The 24753-nt window shown below is 41.0% G+C and overlaps 2 protein-coding genes across 4 annotated transcripts in view; one reads left to right on the top strand and one right to left on the bottom strand.

Moving 5' to 3' along the window:
* LOC121442186 (tripeptidyl-peptidase 2) overlaps positions 1-11501 on the top strand; it is a 62933-nt gene extending 51432 nt beyond the window's left edge. For 2 of the 3 annotated variants that reach the window (XM_041643627.1, XM_041643625.1), the window contains 6 exons: positions 1063-1214; positions 3139-3235; positions 4172-4302; positions 8130-8337; positions 10518-10637; positions 11388-11501. In XM_041643627.1, coding sequence (XP_041499561.1) covers positions 1063-1214; positions 3139-3235; positions 4172-4302; positions 8130-8337; positions 10518-10637; positions 11388-11477 — 798 coding nt within the window. In that variant the 3' untranslated portion in view covers positions 11478-11501. Of the gene's footprint in view, positions 1-1062; positions 1215-3138; positions 3236-4171; positions 4314-8129; positions 8338-10517; positions 10638-11387 lie in introns of those variants that run through there. The other variant, XM_041643628.1, reaches the window with a different exon arrangement.
* A 6446-nt stretch (positions 11502-17947) lies between these two features.
* Positions 17948-24753, bottom strand: part of LOC121442188 (protein-lysine methyltransferase METTL21C-like) — a 28027-nt gene continuing 21221 nt past the window's right edge. Inside the window, exons 3-5 of the mRNA XM_041643630.1 lie at positions 22605-22756; positions 19555-19672; positions 17948-19093 (exon numbers count right to left, since the gene is read on the bottom strand). Of these exons, the coding sequence (XP_041499564.1) occupies positions 18699-19093; positions 19555-19672; positions 22605-22756 (665 nt within the window). The 3' untranslated portion in view covers positions 17948-18698. The remainder of the gene's footprint in view (positions 19094-19554; positions 19673-22604; positions 22757-24753) is intronic.

The following is a 24753-nucleotide window of genomic DNA, read 5'->3' as shown; positions in this document are numbered from 1 at the left end:
TGATCTTACTCATGTCCTGACTTTATGCACTATTGGCAAACATTGTTGGCTCTGCCTTCAAATATCTTGAATCTGTCCATTTTCTCTTGTTTCCACAGCCTATTAGTTCTATACAATGTAGGAATTCCTAGGCTTGTTTTCTGACTTATTTTTCTAACTCTAGTTTTCCATTCTGTGGTCTGTTCCCAAGACTTATAACAAAGTATTATAAAAATAAAAATATAAGCCCAAATTTAATACATTGAAGTCATTAAAAAGCAAAAAGTCTTAAGATAGTTGATAAACTCTCTATCTATTTAAAATGGGATCTTTATTTTTTGCCATGTTCCACCAAGCTCTACTCAGCATGTACGCACCCCACTTTATCAGTTTACGTCACCGCTCCCATAGGCAGGTTCAGATCTGTGTTCTTGTTCACCTTCCACTTCAGATGCTAATCCCTGGGGTGGAGGGACTTTCTCTCTTCAGTTGGGTAATTGAGATTCATTCATGTTTGTCATTTAGATTCACTGACTTTTCCATAACAGCTTTGTTTGCATGGTTTTTCTGTCTTACCTGATAGTCACTCTATTCTTTGTTTTATTTTCATGTGTGTTGTGTGTCACTATCAGAAACTGCTTACTTGTGTGTTTATTTTCTGACTAACTCTTGGTAGAGCATGTATTTGTAAGTGCAGGAATGGTACTTCTCTACTCTGCCCTCTTACAAGGAGAAAAAAATTCTTTTATTTTTAACTTTACTCCTCTGTTCAGATTTAATTGTGAAAGGGCAGGATATACTGTCCTTATTGTATCAAGTTCAACTAAGAAGGCTAAAGACACTAATAGAGTTCTTACCTCTTTTACTTTAAAGGAATGGATAAAAACCTCAGTACTTTTGAAGTTTGTGGGGCAGGAGGGGATCCAGTATGTGGATTGGTATTTTTGATGGTTTTGGACCCTTCGGATCTGGAATACGGTGAACAACTCAGGCACAACCCTATCACAATTTCTCAGCTACTGACAATGGTTTTAGTGTGTGAAGTGAAGCGAATGAACCTAAGGCTTTCTTTCACCCTCCTAGGATGTGATCCCTGTACACTACTATCTAATACCTCCACCAACAAAAACGAAGAATGGCAGCAAAGATAAAGAAAAGGATTCAGAGAAGGAGAAAGATCTGAAAGAAGAGTTCACTGAAGCATTGAGAGATCTTAAAATTCAGTGGATGACAAAGTAGGTTGTTTTCAGTGGATTCCAATCGTGAGACTTTCTCCGCTAGTGTGTATAAGGATAGACTTTATTCAGAACTGTTGACTGGATGATAGGCTTATAGGATTGTAAACTTTTTTCTGCATTTATACTTTATAGTTATATTTTTACAATGAAATATGTAATTTTTTATTTTAATTTGCCTCAAAGAGAATTTTATTGAAGGGCATAAAGAAAGAAAAAGTAACTTTTTTTTCTCTCCAAAATTCACCATTCCCTTTATCTGCTCTCTCTGTTTGAGCATGTAGCAGTGTGAATGATTATGTGTCTTACTTTTCCAGTTAATTTTAGTGTTGGGCACTTCCTGTGTCATTTCATAGTTTAGAGTTCTATTTTTAGTGACTATAATTTATTTCCTATGAATAAATATTAATATATTTATTAATAAATATCAATATATTTAATAATTTATTTAGAATATATGTTTAAAAATTTTCTCTATAATTTTGTGATTACCCTTTTATATTTGCAGCTTTGTTTTCTTAATCTGTTTGGTTTTAATTTTTTTTAAGACAGTGTTTCATTTATCCCAGGCTGGTCTCAATTCTCTAGCTGGGCAAAAATGACCTTGAATCCTCATCATCCTGCCTCTGCCTCCCAAGGCTCGAATAGCAGTCTTATACCAGCGCACCCAGCCTAATGGAGATACTTTAAAATTTCTCTGAGATAGTATAGTCTAATTGTTAGTTTAGATGTCTTTAAAGTTACCTTGATATGTTTCTCAAATGGTTTCTGCTACGAATGTAATGTCTAGACATGATGGCTAAAGCTGCTGTTGTTGGTGGGTGAGGTGTTAGATGTTAGCTGTTTTTTCAGCTGAACATGTGCTTTGCCTATTCTTCATGGGAATGTTAGGCTTTTATTACCATGGTATTTATTTAACATCATTATTATTCATGTTAAACTTTTTAACATGAAAGCTTACTTATCAGCTCGTTTCCCTTAGTTTACCCCTTGGCATTTAGCTCACAATGTACACTTAAAACTTTGTTCTGTGTGGTTAAATCAGTTGTTTGGGTTTTTTCCATTGTAGCTTTCTTTTGCTGGTTTTCTGGAGGAGTCCTCCCTAGCAGACTTCGTGTATAAATCCCTGTGGATATGTGGCCTAGGAGGGAACAAAAGCCTTTATAATGTGAACAGAGTTCCCAAGGATTAAACCATTCCAGCATCAGTCCACATTTATCTATGCTGTTGTGTTTAAACTGAGGGTATCTTCCCAGACGTCAGTCAGCCGTGTCTGCCTCTGACTGATGTAGAATGCTATAACTAGCAGACAAACAGTTTCTTCAGAGTTGCAAAGATGGGCTTCTCTCATGAGAGCCTGAGTCTGCCATCCAGTGAAACTGGTGAACAGTTTTGTTTAAGAAAAACCTCCCAAACCTCTGGAAGTGGTTCTAAAGGAAACCACAAACAGAAGCTTCTAATCAGTGATATTTGTAAAATATGGTGGATGGGAAAGATAGCTCAATAAAGTACATATTTCACCAGCCTAGAGAAACCCAAATTCAGTCCTCAGAACCCACATTAAGGTTGGCACAAAGTTGTAATCCTAGCGCTGAGGAGGTGGAAACAGATATTATTCCTGGGGCTTACTAGCCAAATGACCTAGCCTAATCAGCAAGTTTGATTTAGTGAGAGACCTTGTCTCAGATGATACAGGGTGCCTGAGAAATAACTCTAAGATTGAATGATGGCTTTTCACACACGTGTACATACATTCACATTTCTGTAGAATTCTAAGTAATTTTCAGATAGGTATATTATCTGTAACTAGTCCTTATTAATAATTATAAAGTATTTTAATGTCTAGGACTGTGAAGCAATATTTAAATTTTTTGTTTTAAAGAAACATGCTTTTAATTAAAAATCACTAATTTGTCTCTCTTAGGCTTGATTCTAGTGACATTTACAATGAATTGAAAGAAACATATCCTGCTTACCTTCCTCTGTATGTTGCACGGCTTCACCAATTGGATGCTGAAAAGGTTGGATATACTCATTTTTTTAATTCGTTTTTTGCATATTAGTATCCAAAAGTTTGTATTTTTGAATAAAGGTGCATTTCTCTCTGTCTTGTCTTCCTGCCTACTGAAAATGAGTCTCCTGCAATTGGATATGTTGTTGAAATAGTTACAAGAGCTGACCACTACTGAGTTCAGTAGGAGTGATGATGGCAGTGTGTATGTGTAGAAGCCATGAAACTACGGTGTTTGACTGCTCAGGAAAATGGTAGCACAGGAAAAAGCAGAAGGTCTGAATTTTGGTCTTACAGATGAGTTGTCTTGGACAGCTGGAAATCTAAATACCTCAGTAACTACTTTGCTTCTAAAGATTTTGTGATGATTCCAGATTGTCTAACATGGACTGTGGGCCATCTCTTACTACTGTTCATGGAAGTAGGGACATGCCAGCTGTGACCTGGTGAAGAGTGAAGGTTTAGAGTGAATTCGAATAGAGTTTCTAAAGGAGGCCTCTCAGAAACCATCCATGATGGTCATAGTTTATGATCATGATCTTTGTTTCATTTAGTCTTATTTTTCTCATTCTAGTGATTGTTTAGAAAGAATTTGCTTATGAATGAGGGTTTGGGGATTTTTTTCCCTGTTTTTTCATGTGGTATGGTATAAAATAGAGATTATTATCTCTAAAATCAATGGTATGATAGAAGGGACTTTTCCTTGTTAAAAACCCCACATTGTAGTGAACTTTATATGTTTGCTTTATTTTCAGTTTTGAACTACAGATTGTAAGTTAGGTATTGTTACATCTGAACCCATTTTCCAGGGCTACTGGAATTGTAAAAATCAGATTAAACGATAGCATAGAGCTCTAGCCCTAGAAAGAAGTGACATAGTGCTGGGACAGTAGAAATGAAAATGCCGTGATGCAGTGACTGATACACTCCTTTATCTTCTACCCAGGAGCGAATGAAAAGGCTTAATGAAATCGTTGATGCTGCCAATGCTGTTATTTCTCACATCGATCAAACTGCTCTAGCAGTTTACATTGCAATGAAGACTGACCCCAGGCCTGATGCAGCTACTATAAAAAAGTACCTAACCAGTAAATAATCTTTCTTGCATCTCATTTCTTAGTTACTTGTTTAAAAATTAGGGACTGCTATTGAAGATTTTTTTTTTCTGTTGTAGCATACATACAGTTAGGATTGACAGTTTTTTCATACTCTTTTTTTTTCCCAGCATGCAGGAGCATAGGCATATGAGTGAAGGCCAGCCAGGTTTACCCAGTGAGACCCTGTCTCAAAAGAGACAGACAGACAGACAGAATTGCTGTTGTATGGTTTTGAAAATGATACTGGTGTTTTCTATGTAATCTGATAAGAATTTTAATTTTTTGTTTAGGCATTAAAGTATAGGATTTAAATCATTCCTAAAATTCGCTACGATGACTATGATCGAGTAACCAGTTTTGATTTAGAAGATATTTATAAACAAGTATATGTAAGTTATTAAGAAGGACTTGAAGAAATTAATAAGACTTTCCAATATAAAAACTATTCTAAAGCAAAAAATTAAATTGGAAGATAGAGCTGGGTACTCAGGAGGCAAAGGCAGTTGGATCTCTGTGAGACTATATAGTTCTTCAAAAAACAAAACAGTAGCAACAAAAACAAAAATTGGCAGATAGAGCTAGGCAATGGTGGCACACACCTTTAATCCCAACTCTAGAGGCAGAGGCAGGCAGATCTGTGTGGGTTCGAAGCCAGCCTGATCTATAGAGTGAGTTCCAGGCCATCTAGGTTATTACACAAAGAAACCCTGTCTCGAAAAATAAATTGGCAGATAGGATGAAATATAGAAAATATATTTAATATTTTAAAAGCCTATAGGAAGAAAGCTTGCTAGTGTTCTGAATGGGCAACGCTTCATAGCTTAATAAGGTGTTCAGGCTGAAGAGTACTAAGGTAGGAGAGAGAAACAATATTTCCATGTACGTGACATTTGAATTATTGCATTAGAAGATGCTAAAACTTTCAGAAAAGAGTCATGCTGGTAACTTAATCCATTCTTGGCAAGAATAGAGCACCTGTGTCAGTAACAACTTCCTTCTGAATTCTGTACCTCCCCTCCCCCTCAAGCAAGCCTTGGATAGGTGGAACTAGTCAGTTGGGTTTGACATGGGTCATGCCCTCATGATTCAGTCTGTTCCAGAGCACTGTCTCCTTCACAGGCTAGGGCTAATGGTTGTACCATTCTGTTCCAGAGCACTGTCTCCTTCACAAGCTAGGGCTAATGGTTGTACCAGGCTCTTAGAGCGTCCCTAAAGCAGAAAAGAATGGTACCAGACATCTGAAAAGTGATAGAAGAACAGTGTAGTAAGTGAGCAGGGAAGTAGATGTCTCAAAGGGGGACTCAAAAGTCTGCTATTCTCAGCCTGGAGTAGCTAGAGCAGAATCCAGGCACCTCCAAATAGAGAATGAAGGTTGGTACTTTAAAATTTGGATGCTCTTGATGACTGGTGGAATTCAGGCCAGCCTGGAGTCCAGACAGAGTAGTGAAGCTCTTTCTGGAGTCAGAAGATTACAGAGATTAGAATTAAACTGAAAAGGACCCCAAACCCTAAAATGTGGAGTTTATGCTGAGAAACTTCTTAAAATGTTTAAAACTGGAACCTGGAAGAAATGTATTTGTGTTTTAGCATAATATACCGAGGGAGGAAGGTATGTGGGATACCAAATGAATGAGTCTTGCCAAATATTGTGTCATTAAATGAATAATATTTGTGAGGTGTCCTATGGCCCATCAAGTTCTGCATTTATTTATCTGTCAAGATATAGGCCAACTACTGAACTTGGTGACTAAAGCTGTTTACAAGAACTATAAAATAAAGAGGTGACCTGAACTTGGGTAGGAGGAGAATATGGTACTGCTGCCACTTCTTGGTTCAGGCTGACGGTTGAAAATGGTAAAGGGGTAGATGGGAACGCTGAGAATAAGCACTCTGCTCCACGTCAAGCACGCCCTTCCTGTGCTTGTAACTCTCCAGTCTGCTGATACCATAGGACAACTCTACATAGGATTGTGTGACCTGCGGTTGTTAGTCAGTTCAGAAATCAAAAAGGAAACCATTGTTCTTGGTAATAAACTAAGGTGTGTTATGGACTTAGCTTCATTTTCAGTCCAGATGACGTTGAACATACCTTCTTAGATGACCTCACAGAATCAAATGGTCTTGGAAGCCTGAGAGCATCCTCGTCCTGAGCAGTATGTTCGCTCCTTCATTTTATGCTCCCTTTATTCTTCCAGGGAGGTGCTCAACTTAGTAACTCACTTTCAGTGTGCAGAACTAGTAAGCCCCAGAGGCTCAAGTTACTAAACTGGTAATTATGTCCTGATTCTTGTCATTCCCAGGAGATTTACACATTGCATATTTTACTATGTGTCCTTCAGAGTTAGTCTTCTGAAACAGATGATCCCATAGTCAGGTTGCCTTGTGGCCATTGTCTCAGCACGTTTAATTGTTTTATACATCCCTGACATGAATTGGACGTAATGCCACAATTAAGGTCAGTAACCTTCCCTGGAGTGGAGGTTAAGTGCTGAACAGTAATGGATGACTGTCTAGTCTGTGCCAGCATGGACCTAGGCACCTGCAGAACAGGTAGGAAAAAACAAGGATGCCTTCCCAGAACAAGGCAGTTTAATCTAGAGGCTGAGCCCAGATTGCAGTGCCAGACTGCTAAGCTTAGAATTCTATAACAGTTATAGGTGGGAAGGCCTTGGTCCTGCCTCAAAGTGTGCCAGACTTTGTTGACTCCCCGTGGGAAGCCTTACCCTCCCTAAGAGGTGGATGGGAGTGGGGTAGGGAGAAGGTGGGAGGAGCACTAGGAGAGGAGGGAGTGGGAACTGGGATTGGTATGTAAAATGAGAAAAGATTGTTTCAGACAAATAAAACCTGCTCAGGTCTGTCATAGCAGCATTCCTTGGCCCAGCTATTTCCATCAGTTCCTGCCTCTGGGTTCCTGCCCTTCTGCCTTCTCTCAGTGATGAACTGTAGTGTGGAAACCTATGCCAAATAAACCCTCTCTTCCCCCTCCCCCGCCTCTCAGAAAAGAATCCTCGCATCTGCTACTACTAACCGAAGGTCCTGATCAAGACCTCCATCTGCTGCTACTAACTGAAGGTCCTGATCCAGACCTGACTCTCTTTGAGCTCCAGTTTCCACCTATGCAAAACAGGAGGATCTTATTCATAGAATTGGGTTGGGGTTCATTTTGTATTGTGAATGGGTGCACACGTCATGATGTACCTGTGGAGGTGAGAGGAGAACTTAAAGGAAATAGTTCTCTCCTCTGCCATGCTGGTTCCTGTAATGGATTCAGGTCATCAGATTTGGTAGCAAATACTGTTACTAACTGAGCCGTTGTACTGACCCCATAAAATTGTTCTGACTATAAATGAATTCATATGCTAAAGTGATAAAGCAGCTATTGGTGCATTCAGAGTAAACTTGATATTTGTTTGCTTAATTTATACATAATATGTTCATGACTACAAAAACCTTGTCTTTCTATACATTACATAGCAAAGCATGTATAATTACTATATTTCTTAATGCAAAGGTTTAAAAGCTGTGTAGCTGATAGAACAACTAGTGAGTAGTCTTTCAACTCTGTTGCTATGGCATCCTGCTTCCACCAAGTATAGTTGCCCTAACTGATTTCATCTGTGTGTACTGCAGTAGCTTGTGATGCTTACTAATAAGACTCTCATTTGATGGATAACACAGACGTATGTACATGAATGTGCTACATTTATGCATGCTAAGTCTTAGAGAAAAAGAATGCATGTACTTCAAATAAGACCATCTCTTGGAAACCCTTTAACTGACATATGAAACAAATGATTTCCTCTCTAGTGATATGGACAAGCAGAAGTCCACACTGGTAGATGCCCTGTGCAGGAAAGGGTGTGCTCTGGCAGACCACCTGCTTCACGCACAGCCACATGATGGGGCGGCTGCCGGAGATGCAGAAGCAAAGGAAGAGGAGGGAGAAAGTACCTTGGACTCTCTGTCAGAAACCTTTTGGGAAACTACAAAGTGGACAGATCTTTTTGACACTAAGGTAACTTACCCTTCTGCTGTTGGTGTTGGTACAGCTCTCAGTGATTGTCTCTCAGGCCTGCTTGTGCTTTGCCTACCAAAAAGAAAGAAGATAAAGGCTCTACTCCACAGAAGATTCATTTAGCCCAAGTACCTTGCATTTGTCCTACATGTTTTAAAGTGTTTAACAATTATTTTGAAAACGTTTTGAGGGCAATTGTAGTAGCCTTTTAAGACAGTTATATATGAAGCCAAAACCGTTATCTTGTAGAAATTCTTCTTCTTTCTCCCTGCCTCTTATTATGCTAATTTTCAAGGTGAAATGTGCTCCCTAGTTTAGATGTCACTATTCATTTTCCTCAAAGCTCCAACTTCTACATAGCTCAGCTTTTAGAGACCAGTTTTAAAAATGTGTGAAAAAGCAAAGTTGATTTGGGGTTCCAAAAAAATGTTAAATCTCTTTTGTCTCTAGTAGAGATTATTTAACCATATGTTTTTATTAATCTTCCTTGAGAAGGAAAAGTAGATGAGTTCTCCTGATCCAGACAAAGCCATTGTTGTAATTATTAATCACTGGTTCTCAGGATTTAGCCATGGTAATTATTAATTTAAAAAAAAAACAAACAGAAAGCTAGGGAAAGTTCTTTCTGTGTGATTCCAGTTCCCCCATAGAACAGAAGGTCTCAGTAGTTTTCAAGAAACTAAAGCTAGAAGAATTTTGCAAGGTATAAGGATTAGGACATGAAATTGAGTTTGACTCTTGCCTCTGCCATTTTTGTCAGTTACTGAACGCTGGTGCCTGTTTCTTACCAGTGGCTGTCTACCTTTGGATGTTGTGAATAAGTGTTAAGTTCATGGGAAGTTGTCAGCGGTATTGCTGTAACTGCTATTGAAGGTCTGCTGTGTGGGAAACACTGCTTCCTGCTGGAAACATGAAGATAACAAGGATCTAGTCTCTGTCTTTGAGAAATATTGTTGGGCATACTTCTGTCTTCATGGTGACACTGACAATACTGGCCTGTTTGTGATGTTAACTGAACTTGTTCTGTATTTTGGTTTTGTTTGTTTGTTTGTTTGTTTGTTTCCCGAGACAGGGTTTCATTGTGTAACAGCCCCAGCTGGCCTAGAACTAATTCTCTAGACCAGGCTGGCCTCGAACTCAGAGAGATTCACCTGACTTTGCTTTTCAAGTTCTAGGATTAAAGGTGTGTGCCACCACCGGCTGGCTAACTGAACATTTTTTAATACTTGGCTTGGTCCTAAAGAACAAATCACTCTAACAGGATTTCTTTTCTTTTCTTTTTCTTTTCTATTTTTCTATTCATTTATTTATTTATTTATTTATTTATTTATTTGAGACAGGGTTTCTCTGTAGCTTTGGAGCCTGTCCCCGAACTCGTGTAGACCAAGCTGACTTCGAACTCACAAACTCACAGAGGTCCACCTGCCTCTGCCTCCCAAATGCTGGGACTAAAGGCGTGCGCCACCACCGCCCGCAGGATTTCTTTCTTTGAGAATGGTTACCACACTCCACAGTTCAAGCAAAATGTAGAAGGAAACAGCCTGAGAGACCAGTTTCCAGTTTCAGAAGGAGCATGCTTATATAAAACTTCTCCTTTACAATTTTAGTGATTTGTAGTGACCATTTTTATTTCTACTTTGTTTTCTGTAGTTATGTTAACTGTGATTTATTTTGCACAAAGAAATGATTTAGTAAAAGTAGATTTTTAGTAGCATATGACTTCTCATCATTTACTTCCTCTACTCTGTTATGTAGTTATTTGCCCTTAAAAGGCGCTTCTTCTTTTTTAATTTCCCTGATGGCGCCCTATTCAGCTTAAAAGCAATAGGCTTCCGGGGACTGGGAAGATGGCTCAGTCAGTAAATTGCCTGCCACACAAGTGTGAGAACCTGAGTTCAATTTCTGGCACCAATGTGAAAAAAACCAAGCACCTTGACATGTTCCCTTAATCCAGAGCAGGGGTGGCCGAAGTAGGATGATCTGTGGGCCTAGCAATCTAGCCAAATCAGCATTAATATGCAGAGAAATTGAGAAAGGTAGCGTGTTGGCCTCTGACTCTGCGCATGTATTCCTACACACACACGGCTGTTCTTCTGTGAAAGCCTTATTTCATTGTTAAAGCTATATGCCTTGAAATAGAAATACTCCATTGACCATTTTTACTTTGTTTTATATCATAGGTTTTAACATTTGCATACAAGCATGCATTAGTGAATAAGATGTATGGGAGAGGCCTTAAGTTTGCAACTAAACTTGTAGAAGAAAAACCTACAAAAGAAAACTGGAAAAATTGTATTCAAGTAAGTGATGTCTGAATTATACTGTGTAGCATTTCCATATTGCATAGTGACAAGAGCACTGGGGAAAAACACCTGTGCTCATTATAACATTATGCATTTTATTGTGGCCAGTTGTTACCATTACTAATGCAATATGAAATGTATAATAAATGCATAATAGACCACTTTTAGTCACCCAAATTTCTAAACCATTTTCACTGCTGTTCAGAGACGTATTAGCTTTGAATCTTTTCAACAAGGTCAAAAATGAATTAATTACTCTCATTAGTTAGAAGACAATGTTTTCCTTTTGGAAGGAAGCGTTCCTTTTCAATGTGCGTTGACTTGGCTGTTTGTAAGATGGTTCAATTTGTGAAGTTTATGTTTGAATTTTTGTCTGAGATGATTTTCATCTTTGTTAGTTTACCATATATCACATATGCAAAGGAAAACTAGTTGGAATTTTCTCCACAAGTTAGTTTGAGATATGAAGAAAAATTATTTTAATGTCATCTTGTTTTCTGTCATCACTCAGTCCAAATAGTAAGACAGTTTCAGTCCTTTGGATCTTGACTAGGTTAAGAGAACTCCGTTGTTTCTATGTGATTGTACTGCATAGGATTGGTTGTTAAGAAGGACACCAGTCTGTGGGTGCATAGACTGATAGAAGGAAGGTTCTGGCTGTGTGTTGTTACTGTATTATTACTAAATTATTCGGAATTTTGGACGTTGCACTGCCATCTCATGTACTAATGCTCTGTTTTATTATAGCTAATGAAGTTACTTGGATGGACCCATTGTGCATCTTTCACTGAAAACTGGCTTCCCATCATGTATCCTCCTGATTATTGTGTATTCTAAATAAGAACCAAGACTTTAAATTTCCAAAAAAAAAATTTTATAGTGAACAAATGTGTGTGGCATTTTTAGTCTAACTAATGCATGTTTTCATCCACTATCCAATAATGATCATTAAAACTATGTGTATTTATCAGAGAACTCCCTGGCGTGTGACTTACTACATGTAAATCTAGAGCTCTGCCATCATGTTGTTTTCCTGCTGCCTCCCCCAGTTGGTGAGGGCAGGGCATATCCTAGTTGGTGCCGCTGCTTACATGCATGAGAAGTGTTCATCTGTGAATTTTAACTGTAAAACTGTTGAATCCTATTTTTTTGATTTATAAATCAAAAGGTTAAAACATGTTTAATTTTTTCTTTTTCTAATTATATAAAGGCCTTAAAAAGCTGTAATAGGAGTAGCTAAATTATTTATTAGACTCAAAATTAAGAGAAACGTCATTTCCAGACTTTTTCCTAATGAGGAAATTAGTGGGAGGCAGGGTCGCATTACCATGGCAACTGAGGGAGGACACCTGTTACAGAAATCTTCACCACGGAGTCATAACAGACAAGTTATTTTTCCAGCATCCTCAAGTACACAGCATCAGAATGCATTAAAATTTCATGTGTTGGTGTCAGACAGCTGAATCTATCAGTTATTGTAAAGATACACACGGTATGTTCATAACCTTGAAATCATGTAAAACACATGAATAAATGTGCAAAACCACAGGCCCACTACATGATTTGCACTCTGATACCTTAATTTTTTTATAAATAATAAAAGTAAATATTGAAGCTCCTTAAAGTTGGTCTTAATCTTTTTTAATAAATTAAATAGCGTGTTAGAACATTTTATTTAATCTATTGGCCAAAAAGTAAGGTAACATATTTTAATAATTTTTCTTATGGGTTTGCAGTTATTTGAATATATTTCTAATGCTTATCATGTGTTTAAGTCCTGTGTATGTTTAACTTTTTTACTTTTATGTTTTTGTCTAGTATTCCTGCCTCCATAAAATAAACAGACAGAAACAGATAATTTCAAAAAGTCTGTAGTTAATCTAATAGAAAAGTGTGTGTGTATGTGTGTGTACACTTGTGTGTGCGTGCGTGCATGGATTGTGTGATCTTCATCCCTTGGTTTACTGCTATAAAAGATCTACTAGTTAATCTACTGCCTATCATTTATAATTTTTTAATCTGATAAAAACATTAGAGCCTTATGAAAAATGCAAATATGCTTTAAAATATTTTGCATACAGTTTCTGCAAGACCTGGAGTCTTTTTTTTTTTTTTTTTTTTGGTTTTTCGAGACAGGGTTTCTCTGTGGCTTTGGAGCCTGTCCTGGAACTAGCTCTTGTAGACCAGGCTGGTCTCGAACTCGCAGAGATCCGCCTACCTCTGCCTCCTGAGTACTGGGATTAAAGGCGTGGGCCACCATCGCCCGGCAAGACCTGGAGTCTTGAACATCTGTCCTGGACAGCCACATGCATGACCTCTCACATCATGATATGTGTTTTCACCTGTACACATGCAGGCGCTCACATCCAGTCTTAGCTCAGAGACAGAAGTGAAAGCTCAGAGAGATGAGGGCAGTTTCCAAAGGTCAATACAGAGTGACCTTTTATTAATTTCAGAATCTATTTTACTACTGGGTCCTGCCCCTACCTGTGAAGTACCTCAGGTAGGGAGGGGTCAGTAAACTATTACCAATGAGCTATTCTTGTAAATAGTTTGATTGTGCAGGTCTGGTAACTGGGACAGTCAAGGTGCTGCCGTGTTACCTGCTGTTTTGTCCTGATTATACTTCTTAAGACCAGATGAACTCAAGTAAACTCTAGACTAGAACATGTCCTCAACCCTACCCCCCCCACACACACTCATATGCAAGGATGAGGTAGTGACTGAAAGTCTTTGTGGCAAATGCTTGGATTCTTTTCACTGAAAACTAAAGGGCAGGGAAAAGGTAACATCCCAAAGAAACATTAGAGCTGCAGAGTGTGTACTAGGGATTACTTCCTGAGCCTCTTTCCATTCATAAGCAATTTGTCATCATGGGATTCCTATTCCTTCTAGTACTATTACCTGCACCCAAGAATTACATGTTTTTCACCATTGAAGAGGCCAGCCCTGTCCTTCGACACACAGACTCCAGCCTCCTTTATGGTGCCCGTTACCCTCGTGATTTGGCCAGAGGCTGGTAATGTGTCTTTGCAGCCACTCCAAAGCCCTTCAGCTGATGACTGTGCATTCAAAAATTGCTGATTCGAATTCCCTGCAGCTTCTGTGTCATGCTTTCTTGTCTCTGTATCTCTGAATAGGCCAGGACTTGAAAATGCCAGTGTCTCCATTCTCTCCATGTGGGATATAAAGTAAGAGGCATCCATGCAGGGAGGTGAGCGAGAGAGCAGTCCCCAAAACCTCTCAAATGGAATTTCTTTTCAAAAAGTAAGAAAGTAGTAAATAAACTAGAGTCTGAACATGAAAGCCAAAGAGAGGAAGATATGAGTATTTCTCTGTCAGGGAACACTGATAAAAACACTCCCCTTGACAGAATCCTGAACCTCTGGATCTACTAGATAGGGGATGATGGGAGCTTTGCTCTTAGAAAGTACTGGGTGCTCGCTGGCATACAAAAGTGCTGGTTTAATTTCATGTAGAAGCCCCACTTGTGTGAGAATTCTTGACCAGCTAGCGACTGTATGGTCTCTGCAGTCCTTGTCCGTACCGTGGTTAATGGCAGTCCTGCAGTGAGTTCAGTGTATGTGCCTTCCAGCCACACACCCCAAGTGCATTGAGGAACAGACCGCCAGCTCTTAGCAAACACGCACAGGACATAGAGGGGCTATGATAATTGCCGTTGGACTCATGTATGTGAATTTGCAAGTTAATACATAGCACATGCCAGCCATGATTCCTTGAGTAGACTACCTCAAAACTCAGCTTCCAGCAGCAGTTTGTGTTATAACTTGACTGATGTAGTCTAGGCTTGCCCTAGCTGATTCCAAGTCTGAGGCATCAGAATGTATGATTTACAAGAACAGGAGCATATGGGAACAGCAGATGGAAATAGACACCCCCCCCCCCAAAAAAAGAAACAGACCTTTGAGGGGTCTCTGCTGAGATACTAGAAATGTCATGTCGTGAGACAATGAAATTCGTGTACTTAATTTTTAAAATTTGTATTTTAAAGCTGGGCAGTGGTGGTCCATGCCTTTAATCCCAGCACATAAGAGTCACTGTGAATCTGTGACCAGCCTTATCTACAGAGTGAGTTTCAGGACAGCCAAGGCTACAAAGAAAAACCCTGTCTTGAAAAAACAAAACAAAACAAAACAAATGTGTTTATCCAGTTACATCTCGTACTTTGGGACAAACTGAACTTGGAGATGAAAAGATTTTTCTGCCATTTGCTTCAAATTTGCTGCAGTGGGAAAGTGAGTGGAGGTCCAAAGAACAAGAAAGGTTTTGTGGGAGTAGAGGCCAGGGGGCTGTTCTGTGTCTGCTTCCCTGGTTGAGCTATGGTGGCCCTATGATAAACTGTGTATTGGATACCAGGCAGCGGTTTGTCTACTTAATATAGTCAGTCCATACTTTCTAAAAGTATCTATCTTAACCCTGGAAATACACATAAGATACATTTGTAAGTCCAAGATGATATTTCAAAAACAGGATCCAAGAGCTGTAATTTTATTTCTCTGCATTATATACTTCAAAGGTAGAACATTTGAGAAGAAATTGGGCTCCCTTTGAATTTTTTTAACTTTTCATTATGTTTATTTGTGTGGTATTTGCACACACAGACCCAGAGGTCAAAGGGCAACTTGTGGGGGTTGACTCTCATGTGCCTGTGGAGTCTGGAGATTGGACTCAGGGAAGCTTGTTTATTTCCTGAGCCATGTCACCAAGCCCTGGCACAACCTGTTACTGCCTTTTTCTTTTCTTTTTCTTTCTTTTTGTGTTGTTTTTTTTGAGACAGGGTTTCCCAGTAGCTATGGAGCCAGTCCTGGAACTAGCTCTGTAGACCAGGCTGGCCTCAAACTCACAGAGATCCACCTGCCTCTGCCTCCCAGGTGTTGGGATTAAAGGCGTGCACCACCATTGCCACCTGGCATAACCTGATTTTAAAACAAATCATTTGTCCATTTGCAGTCAATCTCCATTCCTACTTTGTCCCTAAACAAGCCATGGCCTGCTTTGAATCACTACTCTTGAGTTTTCTACCCGTTCTCAAAGTGGAATGACAAAATTTGAAATCTCTTCAGGCTTCCTTAGTGCCATATTCTTGAGTTCAATGCACACGTTAGGCTGGCCCTGTGGTGGTGCACTTCATGACCGATTAATACTTAAAAAAAAAAAAAAAAAGCTTCATTCATTCTGTTTATCTGCCCGTATGGGTGTTTGTACTGAGGGATTTAAAAAAAGGAAATATTTTGGAAAAATTGCTGTTTATTGGCCTTTTTTGTTTATGTAAGAAACTTTCAAATTGATTTCTAACATAACTATAATGATTGAATGTCTTGCTTGCAAAGTGATAGGTTTTATGGGGGTTGGGTTTGTTGTGATGGTGGTGGTGGTTTTGTTTTTTCTCCTCTGTTACTTTTAAACTGGGTAGTGGTTGTATTATCTTTTTTGTGGTTTTAATCTGCATTCCTACAATAAATAATATGCTTATTAGACATGTGGTGCCTTTTTGGTGAAGCCTCTTCCAAATTTTGTCTTCTCCTCGCCTTTGGCATTTCTTGAAGTCCTGGTAGAAGGTTGACTGTGTCTCAGCCTCAGAGTCCTTGGCCCCTGCTCCATCAGTTTGATAAAGCAGCCCATGTGGTCTGAGATAGTAATTGCGGACCCTTGGGTCTTCTCTGCCTCATTCATGGGAACTGTGTCATTGCTAATACATCCTTGCTTCCAGTGAGATGCTTTGGGAGCCGCACTGACCATACCTAATCAGTTTTGGTTGCCGTACTATCAGCAGTAGAGCAGGGTTGTAGTGATGGGAAATGCTCAGGTGCTCTAAGTCCTCAGGAGTTGATTTGGATCTACTTTGAACAGCAATTGCCAGGTCCAGGAGGCCCCTGACAGTTCCCCAGAGCCTGGGCAGTGAATGAAACAGCCAGCTGCTCTAGGACGGTCCAGCACCCCCGCTTTCCCAGGTCCCCCGAAGATGAAGGACGCCTCCCCCACCACCAGGTCAGCAAGAAGTAGTCTTGAGAACACAGTGTCCTCATCCCTGCCTCACCTTTCTTAACTCTTCATCTTTTTATAATAAATAATAAGGTAGGGCTGTTAGTATTCAGGCACCTGTACTGGTCTGACCTTGGGGTTCTGGGATGAATCTTCAGCTGCAGCCACTAAGAGCACCTGCTGTGAGCATTTATTCGGTTCCCATTTAAATGGGCCCTGCCCCCACCTTCCATCTTTCTTTCTGTTCTGCTTCTCTGCCTCCCTCCCTCTCTCTCTCTCTCTCTCTCTCTCTCTCTCTCTCTCTCCCTGTTCCCACAGGCTGGTCTTCTCTCCCCTTCATAAAAGAAAAAACCCTCCACATGAGCTCTGTCACATGGCATCCATCATGGCTATCCATGGCTTTATCATACTCAGTCACTGACATTCACACTGAGAAACCAGTGATTTCCAGATGGACTTCTACCCTTACTCAACAGGGAAGTAACAGCAAGTATTCTCAAATAAATGTCCTGTGTTTGCCACCCTGTTCTTTCCTGCATGGTTTCTTCTATAAGACTTGATCCTGTAATTCCTGCATCCTAAAGCAGAGTACTACAGAAAGTTTTCTTCCTTTTTAGGAAAGCATAGCTAATGCATTGGCCGTTGATTAGTTGTTTTTATTTATTTAGTGAAAGTAGAAGATACCTAAGTGTGTGTATGTGTGTGTGATAATGGTTGTCAGAACGTTATTTTTCCTTTCTCAAAAGAAAAACTTTAGTGTATGGGGCAAGTGTGCATGTCCATCTATGTGCGCATTTGTGTGGAAGCCCGAGGTGAACACTGGGTATCTTCCTCCATCACTGTCTACCTTGTATTTGAGACAAGGTCAGCGATTAGAATAAGACTTGCTATCCAGCAAGCACCAGGGATCTTCCTGGGATTGCAGGAGGATAGCGCTTGTGCCCAGCTTTTAATATGGTTCTGAAGGATTGAATCCAGATCTTCACACTTATGTGGCAAACACATTACTAACTGATACCCCCAGCCTTGTGATACGTATTTTTTAATTTTAAGATGTCTTATGAGCCGGGCGGTGGTGGCGCACGCCTTTAATCCCAGCACTTGGGAGGCAGAGGCAGGCGGATCTCTGTGAGTTCGAGACCAGCCTGGTCTACAAGAGCTAGTTCCAGGACAGGCTCCAAAACCACAGAGAAACCCTGTCTCAAAAAAACAAAACAAAAACAAAAAAAAGATGTCTTATGAACAAGTAATTGCATTCTTTTCTAATGTTGTAAGAATTTTAATAAGAAAATTGTGGGGGGAAAACAGGCAATATAGAAGTCTAATGGGAAATTTTACATGTAGTTGAGATAAAGTATAAGTTCTCGAGAGAAATTTTCATTTAGATACATATGTGGTATCTGAGTGTGCACAGGTATGTGTCAGTGTGTGTACCTGTGGTGCTTAGAGTCCAGAAGAGGGCATCAGATCCCTTAGGGCTGTAAAGAGTTGTTTGCTGAACAGCAGCTTGTTATATGGGCGCTGAGATCTATACTCCAGTCCCCATGACCGCATCGCCGGTGCTCTCAACTTCATTCCGGGAGGTTCCTGTTTGCACCTTTAGTCAGTGTTACCATCTCTCTGCTACAGCCCATATACTCCTAGCCGCAGTATGCCAATCACTGTGGCACAAACCTGTAATCAGGAGACTAAGGCCGGTGTGTATCTATTTCAAAGTTGCCCTGGGCTACACAGACCCTGTTAAGTTGCATGTCGGTAACTATGACAAAAGCATATTGGCACACATTAAGTCCAGGCAGTATAGTAGAAACAAGTAGGAAGAACCCACTTGTTCATTAACTTCTTTGTGTAAAATATATTCAGCACTTAACTAAGGCTCTTGGGAAGTTAGCAAGACAGCTTCCATGTTTCTGTGTTGCTCTCTGTAGATACTTCGACTGACCATGTGGTTTTATCATCTTGGAAAGTTGTCGTACTGAGTTGCACTTATTCTAGGTATACCAGTATGGTAGAGTGTGCCTTCTGAGAGCTCACAAGACACTGGTACTTTACGTATCAGTCCCATTTTAGTATCCCTTTAAAAAGTTTCACTGATGACTCCGAATGTTCAGCCACAAGAGTGGTATCAAAAACTTGCGTGAACTTGTCTAAAAAGTCATAATCAGTGCTGAATCTGAATTTGTTTGCCCAGAGCACCACGGTGCCTGGCTGGGAAAGGTGCACCATGGTAGCCAGAAGCTTATCGAGAAAGTAGTGGTGGTAGACCACATCAGAAGCCAGGACGTAATCGTAATAAAAGTTTGACTTAGGGAACTTCTGGTCCAGGTCTTCCCCCCATACCAGTTCCTTCACTTCAGGTAGATGAGCTGCGCGTTCCAGTGTGTTTTTTAAAAGATTGTATTGAAGATTCCCTAGGACATCAGGCAGATCTGTTGCTGTGACTTGGGCTCCTAAAAGAAAGAGAAATGAAAATGGCCATGCAAACACAATTTCCTTTACTAGAAGACAGACAATGACCATCTGCATCTCTAAACCATGCCTTGGGATAGGCTGAGCAAGCTGATACTATTTAAGCTGGACAATTTTCTCCTGTATTCCTGACCTGTGTTCTTTGTGCACCACATTTGATGTCAATATCACCCCAATTTGAACCTCTACCCCCACTCATGAATGTCAAAGGGATTTGGTTTCATACCTTTGGACTTTCAACTTCCTTGCCTGAAAACTAAATGAATTGAAGGAGCTGACTAGCTTCTCCAAGACTGGTATCTCTGAATAACTAACGATGCCTGTCACGTGACATTTGGGAATGATTCAATTAAATTGAAGCCAAGTCATACCCGGTCAGCAGTAAGAGATCAGTATTGTCACAGAAGAGATTTCTTTGGAATGGGAACAAGAAGACACATACCTAAAAGACTGGACACGATGGAGACAAGTCCTGGGCCGGCACCGATTTCAAGTATTTTAGCATCTTGGAGATGTAATTCTTCAGTATGGTCTTCCAAATACTGGCACAAAACTGTAGCCTGGAAGACATTAACAACAATTTCCGTTTGGGAATTGGATCACTGGAAGCTAGGAGCAGACCACTGTACCCTTGTAGTTGAACATTATGGTGTAACTCCAAATATGTTCAGCTTAGTAAGTGTTCTCTAAGAACCAAGATAGCCAGCTACTGAGGCTCAGATCTGTAAGCACAACACTGGGGAACTTGAGCCAGCCCAAGCTACTGTATGATTCTGTCTCTTTCCTACATCGAAAAAGAAAGAGAAAATGTGTGGATATTATAGTTCTAGCTGAGGAACTGGAGAAATAGATTAGTCTTGTTGTCTGTGTCAGACCTGACTGATCTCAAAGGAGAAAGAAGGGAAAGGAAGAGAAAGTTGGTCCACTCTTAGAATAAATGGGAACCACGTACTGAAAAACAGCAATTCCTGCCAGCTTTGTCATGTTGGGTCTCTAAGTGCTCTAAGGTAAGTTAAATAAATTTGAGCACCTTTCCCCCAGTTCTCTCATCAAAATTCAGATTAATACGGACTGTGGCCTTGGACAGCTGGCCAATTTGGAGTCCTCCCCCGCTCCCCCTTCCTTCTTCCTCTTAGCTGGTAAACATGGTCAGAATAGTACTTCATGTGTTTAGAGTAGCTGGTTAAAGACGCAGATCTGTAGCTTCTGTGGTTCTGGATGAGTCCTGATGATGCCGGTCTGGACTACAATGAGAGCAAATTCGTTTCTGTGAATGCCATCAAGTGCCCTTTCCATTGCTCATTTATTCTTTTGTTTCTACTTCCCCAACGTTTTCTATAATGAGATAACTCATTGATTCACCAAAGAAGTGTTATTTGCATCAGCTGGGCATGGTGGCACACACCTTTCTTCCCAACACTTAGGAGGCAGAGGCAAGAGGATCCCTGTGAATTTAAGGCTGCTCTGGCCTATGTAGTGAGCCCCAGGACTGCCAGAACCCCCCCCCCCCCCGTATGTGTGAATGGAATGCCACCTAGCAATGCAAGAGAGTAACAAACCCATGCGTACACAGGCCAGGATTGCAGTGTGGGCGTGGAGCTTGGAGATGCAAAGCCGTTGAGCTCAATAGTTTGCACTCTGTGCCCCTGTTGAACAGATATCTGCAAGGATAATAGCAGTTATCTAGGCTTCCAAGGCATACTGGTGGCAGGGGCTAAGGCTTGTAAACCAGTTACAAAATACTGTGGTTTAAGTGGCAGACGCGAGGCATACGCGTGGTACAGGGCAGACTAGAGACCACCGGGAACTCAGTACAGCCTTCCTCCTATGGGAAGAGGTGCACCAGCTGAAGAAAAAGATCCACGTGGCCTGCCAGGTGAGAGTCATGGATGCCAGAGAGCAGCGAGGCGAGGAAGGGGGCTTTGGTTCTTGTGTGGACCTTCAGTATTGAGTATCACCTAGAGTGGCCCAGAAGGCATATTCTGTGTGATTTTGTGAAGATGGCCGAGGCCAGCCTCCCTCTGAGGACACTCTGCCCTCCAATTAGTATTCTTTTGACATTTCAAACCCCCCAGTTCTATCCCTCCAAGCAAACTCTGAAGTAATCTCTCTTCATGGACAGCTGCACCGTAAATCACACAGGAAGTGCCATTTTCTCACTTAGAGATCCCAAGAGAGGCCAGTTTGGTGCACGACAGGCTGAGGCCTTTCTTCTCTCAGTGTTTACCATAACTATAGTTACCTGCTTGTCTGATGTAATAGGAAAGGATTCAGACTTTGGATCAGGGAAAAGACCTTTGCTGGAATAAAGTCATACCCATGTATTAATAGCAAAAGAGCCCCCAGAAGACCTAACTTCTCCCACTTACTACCAATATCCAGGACCACCTGCAGAATCCTCTTCCTGGAACCCTCTTCATGACTACTCAGTGCTCCACAGAGCCACCGTCATGGCTTTCCAGCTTAGAGCCCCTTACCATATCATATGTATTCTTAGACAGCTCTTAGGAAATAATAGTCACAACCTTCCTCCTTCCCCGATTCAGTCTTCACTCAAAATATGCATTTCAGTAAGATCTCAGTATGACTCCAAAGTCTGAGAAATTCTGTGGAGCCTTTCTAACCTCCCGGGCAGGCTTGCATTGGGAAGACTGGTAATACTAGACCCTAGAGCACCCCAGAGTTAAGGTTTATACAGCCTATGAACTTACTGAGCCCTTGTCTTCTCAGCTGTGAGGTAGGAATAACGTATGAATAACCAGAGCTAATAGGGGCCTAGGTGCAGTGCCTCCTTAATCTGAACAGGCATGTCAGCAACTCCTTGTTACCATTAGTTCACATTAGAAATAAGGAAACCAAAGAAAAATGGACAAATGTCTGCCCATGACCACCCAACCTGAAGATAATGGACTTCCGTCTGTTTTCACTACTATCCTCACAAGCATGGGAAGCGAGAGGTAGGGAACTGGCTGCTGAGTGTTTCCTCTGAAGTCTCTGCAATTTACCTTGAGAAATAAGTCTGGGATTAATCAATGACTGAGAATGAGGGAACCCCAAAGATGCCTGTTGCCAATTCTAAACTAAAAATTCTTAACTTTTTTTTTTTCATGTAATAGTTGTATGAGTGTTACATCCCATTTCCAATGTGGTCTACTTACATGTCTTGAAATACTTCAGTAAATATTGTTTAGGGATGGTGCACGTGTCTGTCAGGCTAGGAAGAAGGAAGAGAAAGGATGGGCAGGGAGCAAGAGGAGGAGGGAGATACAGGAAAGGGAGAGGAGGATTTTGTTTCAAAGCCAGTGCTGCTGGAAGAAATATATATCTGCAGCGTCCAAACACAGCCCAAACCCCTGGGGGCCAGGCTGTTAGTCATCAGTCGGAAAAGCACAGAAGTGGGAAGGCACATGGCCAGTTGTCCTAGGCAACACAGATGTATGAAACGTTTTCTCGCCAGAAAGCCCGAGCACAAACAGATGTAGCACTTCTCACCCCTGGCCACACCACCGTGCCAAAGCTCTCAATGGATTCTTGGATGATGATCTTCTTGCCTGCAAACTGATAATGCTCTTGCGTGTAGCTGGCAAAGTCTGTAGGAACAAATTTCTCGATACTACGAAGAGATGACTCTATCTTGTCGGACTCTGTGAAGCAGAAAAAATCAGATGGATCAGTATGATAAAAACAGATGGAACTAGCCGGGCGGTGGTGGCGCACACCTTTAATCCCAGCACTCGGGAGGCAGAGGCAGGCGGATCTCTGTGAGTTCGAGACCAGCCTGGTCTACAAGAGCTAGTTCCAGGACAGGCTCCAAAACCACAGAGAAACCCTGTCTCGAAAAACCAAAAAAAAAAAACAAACCAAACAGACAGAACTTTCTCTGGAGGGCCACCGCCAACAGCTATTGACTGTGTATAGAACACAAAACTGAATTATAACTGGGGTGATGGGGACTGGAATTCACACGCTACACACCCCCATCCCTAAACAATATTTACTGAAGTATTTCAAGACATGTAAGTAGACCACATTGGAAATGGGATGTAACACTCATACAACTATTACATGAAAAAAAAAAAGTTAAGAATTTTTAGTTTAGGGCTGGAGAGATGGCTCAGAGGTTAAGAGCACTGACTGCTCTTCCAAAGGTCCTGAGTTCAATTCCCAGCAACCACATGGTGGCTCACAACCATCTGTAATGAGATCTGGTGTTCTCTTCTGGCCTGCAGGCATGGAGGCTGAACTCTGTGTACATAATAAATAAATCTTAAAAAAAAAACAAAAAGAATTTTTAGTTTAGAATTGGCAACAGGCATCTTTGGGGTTCCCTCATTCTCAGTCACTAATGACAAAGGATGTCCCTTAGGGGGCATCTCCTAGGGAGATCCTTCATTAGGAGAAAACAGAAGAAAGACCTGTTCCATTGTCTTTTGCCACCCAAAGAAACCAGTGTTATCTGGTTGTATGCAAAGTAAGTAGCCTGAGTGAGCTTTCTGAACTTGGCGGAGCTAGATAAAACACATCTGGCTATTTTTAGGTCTTGGGGTGAGGTAGTATTCCCACATGTTGGCAGGAGCACCCTTAAATCCACAACTGTCCCTCAAAGGGCCCAGGGTACCCACAGTTGAATCAGTTCTCCAAGCCTAGGGAAGGCTGTTCGCTGAACTCCAGATATTAAGTTACAACTGCTTTAAATACTTCTTCAGCCCCGTGGACCATGATAGCAGGTCTCAGATGGCCTATAAAATGAGGAAGAGAGCACCTGACGGGTCTGGTACCATGTGACCATGTGATCATAAATCTTCACAGGCTTTCCAGAGCAGTGGGGCAAAGAGTCAGGAAGGAGGATGAGGATGCTGAGCTCATGAACAATATATTGGCCAAGGACTAAAGTGGCACCAATAGAGATTCTGCCTTGGAGTAGAAGGAACATGCGTGGCTCTTGTCTTTGTGTCCTGAGATAAGACTAGGTTTTCACAGAGGAGTAGAATCTGGGCTCTAGGAAATCGATGGGGAAACAATCAATGAACATTTGATGTCCGTCAGAGCACCCACTAAAGGTGGAAGAGGAAGGTGGTGAGCTTGGAAAAAACCCCTACTCAGTGGAGGCGGGCCCTACAGCGACTTCAGGTGTTAGTGATTGTTGCATAGAATTTTAAAAACAAACTAGGGCTCATAGGTTATGTGTCTATATGCGGTTTAATTTTATTTTCTAGAAGTTTGTTCTCTTTTACGATGGTATTAGCATGGGATATATTAGGGACAATTTTGACCACAGTGAGGGTGACTGAGTCTTTTTTTTTTTTTTTTTTTTTTTTGGTTTTTCAAGACAGGATTTCTCTGTGGCTTTGGAGCCTGTCCTGGAAATAGCTCTTGTAGACCAGGCTAGTCTCGAACTCACAGAGATCTGCCTGCCTCTGCCTCCCCGAGGGCTGGGATTAAAGGCGTGCGCCACCACCGCCCGGCTTGACTGAGTCATTTGTAAATTAACCTAGGGGAAGCCTTTGGTTCCTCTGGTGATCCCATGGTTGTTAACAAGCAGACAGAGAACACTCAGAGAAGCGAGTGCAGTGGCCAGAAGGCTGAGTTTCAACTGAGTTTTCAGGACTCTACTCATTGAGAGCCAGCAACACAGTCCTGG

Source organism: Microtus oregoni, unplaced genomic scaffold, assembly GCF_018167655.1.
Source record: "Microtus oregoni isolate MIOR12 unplaced genomic scaffold, Mior012 000087F_ref0000451, whole genome shotgun sequence".
Classification (NCBI taxonomy): Eukaryota; Metazoa; Chordata; class Mammalia; order Rodentia; family Cricetidae; genus Microtus; species Microtus oregoni.
Note: the sequence above shows the minus strand (reverse complement) of the source record. Positions and strands in the feature narration are given on the sequence as shown.